Source organism: Palaemon carinicauda, chromosome 19 (genome assembly GCF_036898095.1).
Source record: "Palaemon carinicauda isolate YSFRI2023 chromosome 19, ASM3689809v2, whole genome shotgun sequence".
In the NCBI taxonomy this organism is placed as follows: Eukaryota; Metazoa; Arthropoda; class Malacostraca; order Decapoda; family Palaemonidae; genus Palaemon; species Palaemon carinicauda.
The window spans coordinates 124011683-124016682 of NC_090743.1; the positions used below are offsets into that span (position 1 = coordinate 124011683).

The 5000-nt window shown below is 40.2% G+C and overlaps 1 protein-coding gene across 1 annotated transcript in view; it reads right to left on the reverse strand.

Moving 5' to 3' along the window:
• Positions 1-1233: 1233 nt before the first annotated feature.
• LOC137659301 (uncharacterized) overlaps positions 1234-5000 on the reverse strand; it is a 14770-nt gene continuing 11003 nt past the window's right edge. Inside the window, exons 3-4 of the mRNA XM_068394326.1 lie at positions 2636-3446; positions 1234-1426 (exon numbers count right to left, since the gene is read on the reverse strand). Of these exons, the coding sequence (XP_068250427.1) occupies positions 1234-1426; positions 2636-3446 (1004 nt within the window). The remainder of the gene's footprint in view (positions 1427-2635; positions 3447-5000) is intronic.

Sequence of the window (5000 nt, forward strand, 5' to 3'; positions counted from 1 at the left end):
TATATATATATATATATATATATATATATATATATCTTGCAGTGTAAAGTATTCTCCTCATAATCTAGTGTCCTAAGCTAGTCCCAACTTCGACGCTTCACTAAACAATTTGTGCATCACTTAACGATGGTGTCACTGTACTAATAGCACTATTGCCACTATGAACATCGCCGCTGTAATCAACTTCACTGCCAGTTCTTCCAATAACACATTAACCACCTACTGGGGCTAGTACAGTGGTAGTGTGTTCGCCTAGCATTCGTATGGCAGCAAATCGATCCCCTGCCCGGGACCGTGAGTCTATGCTGTTTACTGGGGAGGCCACAGCTGTGGTTGGGCACAACAGTGGGGGGTTGGGCTTTCCCGACTGACATTCTGGTGAGCATCTATTCTGATAAAACTGGTACTGAAACCAGACAACTTTAATCTTTAATATTACCAATGACACCCAAAATACTGTCAATTTTCCAAATAAACCGCTATCACCAACCCAAGTATCAATTATCACCATACCAACAAACGCACAAAGCCAACACTATTTTAATTTCAATATCGATTAAATTCAATTGAATTGAAATAAAATTTAGGCTTTGAGCCAAGCGCTGGAACATCAAAAGCCATTCAGCGCTATATAATGCAAATTAATCAACCATATCCGTACTCCACATTGGATATAATTTTAACTTCTAAAACCAATCACACTTAACTTTCATACAATAATATCTAAATGCAAAATAAGTTAAAAAAATAAATCAATAAAATTAACTAAATCTTACGATATAAACCAATACTCCGTATATTTTTTTTTTTTTTCAAGTTTAGGGTATTACAATTTTCACCCAGTATATCTCTTAAAGGTTTGTCCTAGAGAAAATACCATGTTAAAATTACAATTAATAACACCAAGAATTACAACTATCAATATTCATCCTATAATTGATGTCCAAAAATAAAAAAAAAACCCACCTATCACCAAAACCGTAATTAACACCATTGTCATCAATAAACTATCATCACTGACGCTGTAAATAGCCGTTATTAGGGGGCTGCACCCCCTTCCTCATTGTCATCATAAATCCCCATCCTGAGGATATTGATTTTCAGATCAGTTTTAATAAACCCTTGTTAATAACTCCATCATCTCATATTACGTTGCCTTATAAGCCGCGGTTACTAAATATTTCAGTGTTTTTCTTATTTAATTAGAACTTCCCTATACACCATTTCTATTTTCTATTTTCCTTCATTCTTGTATATTTCTTCATCTAGTTCCTCACCAAAAGGTGGGGGTACAAGAGGTGGGAGTCCAAAAGGTGGGGGTTCAAAAGGTGGGAGCCCAAAAGATAGGGGACCAAAAGGTGGGGGTTCAAAAGGTGGGGGACCAAAAGGTGGGGTCCAAAATGTGGGGGACCAAAAGGTGGGAGTCCTAAAGGTGTTGGTTCAAAAGGTGGGAGTCCTAAAGGTGTTGGTTCAAAAGGTGGGGGACCAAAAGGTGGGGTCCAAAAGATAGGGGACCAAAAGGTGGGGGTTCAAAAGGTGGGGGACCAAAAGGTGGGGTCCAAAAGGTGGGAGTCCTAAAGGTGTTGGTTCAAAAGGTGGGGGACCAAAAGGTGGGGGTACAATAGGTGGGGGTTCAATAACCTCGTTTTCTTCATTTCTCTACTTCTAATCTTATCAATTCTTCTTTATTTCTTTTTTCTCTTTTACTGTTCACTCCTTACCTAAATCTTTCTCTTACCATCCTATTTCTCTTCTTTCATTCAGTAATTTACATATTCCTTTTTCTTTAATAACTTAAATATACATTTTTTTATTCCTCTTTCGTTTATTTCTATGATCATGAAAATACAATCGCCTTATTTCTCTAATTACTGATTATCTTTTTCAAAAACTTATCAGTTTCTTTTGCTCTTCAATTCAACATTTTTTTTTTATCTAATGATTATCACTTATTTCATTTATTCCATTGTTCCAATTTATTATCCTCTTATCGATATTTTATGATTTTCCCCATTCAGACATTTCTACTACAATCGTTCTCTCTCTCTCTCTCTCTCTCTCTCTCTCTCTCTCTCTCTCTCTCTCTCTCTCTCTCTCTCTCTCTCTCTCTCTCTCTCCAATTACTCAATTGTTTCTCCTGACCTATAAAAAATCTACTAAGTCTATTCTTCTTCCTTCTCACCCTCTTTATCCTCTCCTATTTCCCTTGCCTTTCCATTCATTCCATTCTTCCCAAGTTCATCATCCCTGCTCCTTCACTCCACTTTCACATTTCCAATCCCATTTGTTTATCATCACTGTGTTTCAATCTCTTTTTATTCACTAAATTTCCTACCACTCGATGCAACGAATATCAAATATCCCTCGATTGGACGAAATATATATCCGAAAACAAAGGTGGGGGTCCCCCAAAAGGTGGGGGTACAAAAGGTGGGAGTCCAAAAGGCTTGGGACCAAAAGGCTTGGGACCAAAAGGTGGGGGTACAAACGGTGGGGGTCCAAAAGGTGGGGATACAAAAGGTGGGGGGTCCAAAAGGTGGGGGACCAAAAGGTGGGGGACCAAAAGGTGGGGGTGCAAAAGGTACGGGACCAAAAGGTGGGGGTCAGAAGGTGAGGGACCAAAAGGTGGGGGTACAAAAGGTAGGGGTCCCCAAAAAGTGGAGGTCCCCAAAAGGTGGGGTTCCCAAAAGGTGGGGGTCCAAAAGATGGGGGTACAAAAGGTGGGGGTCCAAAGGTGGCGGTCCAAAAGGTGGGGGTACAAAAGGTGGGGGTCCAAAAGGCTTGGGACCAAAAGGTGGGGGTACACAAGGTGGGGGTCCAAAGGTGGGGGTCCAAAAGGTGGGGGTACAAAAGGTGGGGGTCCAAAAGGCTTGGGACCAAAAGGTGGGGGTACACAAGGTGGGGGTCCAAAGGTGGCGGTCCAAAAGGTGGGGGTCCAAAAGGTGGGGGTCCAAAAGGCTTGGGACCAAAAGGTGGGGGTACACAAGGTGGGGGTCCAAAGGTGGCGGTCCAAAAGGTGGGGGCCCAAAAGGTGGGGGTCCAAAAGGTGGGGGACCAAAAGGTGGGGGTACAAAAGGTACGGGACCAAAAGGTGGGGGTCAGAAGGTGAGGGACCAAAAGGTGGGGGTACAAAAGGTAGGGGTCCCCAAAAAGTGGAGGTCCCCAAAAGGTGGGGTTCCCAAAAGGTGGGGGTCCAAAAGGTGGGGGTACAAAGGTACGGGACCAAAAGGTGGGGGTCAGAAGGTGAGGGACCAAAAGGTGGGGGTACAAAAGGTAGGGGTCCCCAAAAAGTGGGGTCCCCAAAAGGTGGGGGTCCAAAAGGTAGGAGTCCCCAAAAGGTGGGGGTTCAAAGGGTGGCGGTCCAAAAGGTGGGGGTTCAAAAGGTGGGGGGTCCAAAGGTGGGGGATTCAATAACCTCGTTATCTTGTTAATTGGAGCTTTGAAATCTATTAAAAGGGGATTTCACCAATCAGACCTCAAACAGCAACACAAACATCTATATCGAAAATATTTGGCACAAAAAATTTATTCCAATTTTTGAGAGGTGGGGGTTGGTTTGGAGGGAGAGGAGGAGGAGGAGAGGAAGGGGAGGAAATGAGGACAGTATAATGGCCTTATTTAGTTCAAGTTTGAAAGGCATGCGAATGAAACAAAGAAAACGATAAAGACGTGGAATAAGGAACAAAAGGACTAAAGATGATACAAAAAGAAAAAAAGTATTAGAAACGAGCAAAGAAATAGAAGGAATATAAGAGATAGTAAAATGTAGAATGGAACAAAAAGACAAATAAAGGGTATGGGAGTTGGAATAAAATAAAATCATGAAAAAGTAAAAAAAAAAAAAAAAAAAAGATGGATTGAAATAAACACGGGAAAAGAGATTAGGAAAAAAAAGAGGTTGAACTAAAAACCCGTGTTTTTAGGTGAATAACAATTATGTTTCACACGTTCACAACTCTTGAATATTTTTTGGGACAATGCGAAACCTGTATCTACGCCCCCCCCCCCTCTCTCTCCCTCTCTCTTACAACGAAGCTTAACTACTAACATATCACACACACTCACACACACACACACACACATATATATATATATATATATATATATATATATATATATATATATACATACACATGTGTGTGTATACATCTACAAATATACATGGACTTCACCACGTGGGAATTACAAAAATTAAATAGATCACATACCCATTAGTAAAGAGAGAAGGAGACCTCTGAGAAATGTAAGAAGCTATAGAGGTACAGATATAGGTAGCGCTCAACAGCTCCTCATTGCCATACAAAAATTAAAACTGAAAGCATCCAACAGAAAAGTATAAAGAATACTTAAGTTTGATTCAACTAAACTTTTAGAAGAGCACAGAGAAACCTTTGCAATTGAATGTAAGAATCGATTTCCAGTCTTGGAGATTTTAAGAGACGAAGAACAGTCAAATAATGAAGAATGGTGTGATATTAAGAACATATACCAATCAGTTGGTAGTGAAGTCTTGGGACAGGCAGTTACAAGGAGAAAGCCATGGATATCAAATGATAATTGGGATACTGTAAACAGGAGACAAAGGCAGGAAATGATTGTTCAAAGTTTCCGAGGGTGTTATGAAAATTACAAGGTAGAGCATGCTAAGTATTCCAGTATTGATAGTGAGGTCAAAAGAGAAGCCAACAATGACTGGAGAGAATATTTAGACAGTAAAGTAGATGAGGCTGACAAAGCTATGAATTCAGTAAAGCATATGAGGCTGACAAAACTATGAATTCAGTAAGTCGCTATGGTGTAAGAATTGCTCATAGAATTATTAATGAAATCTCCACGGGGGCAAATAAGAAGAAACATATACCCATCAAAATGAGAGATGGATCTATTAAGAAGATAAAGAAAGACAACATCGGATGGAACACTTTAGTGAGGTTATGAATAGGAGAAATGAGGGGAATAATTTGATTAATATACCTGAAGCTGATGAAAACCTTGACGTT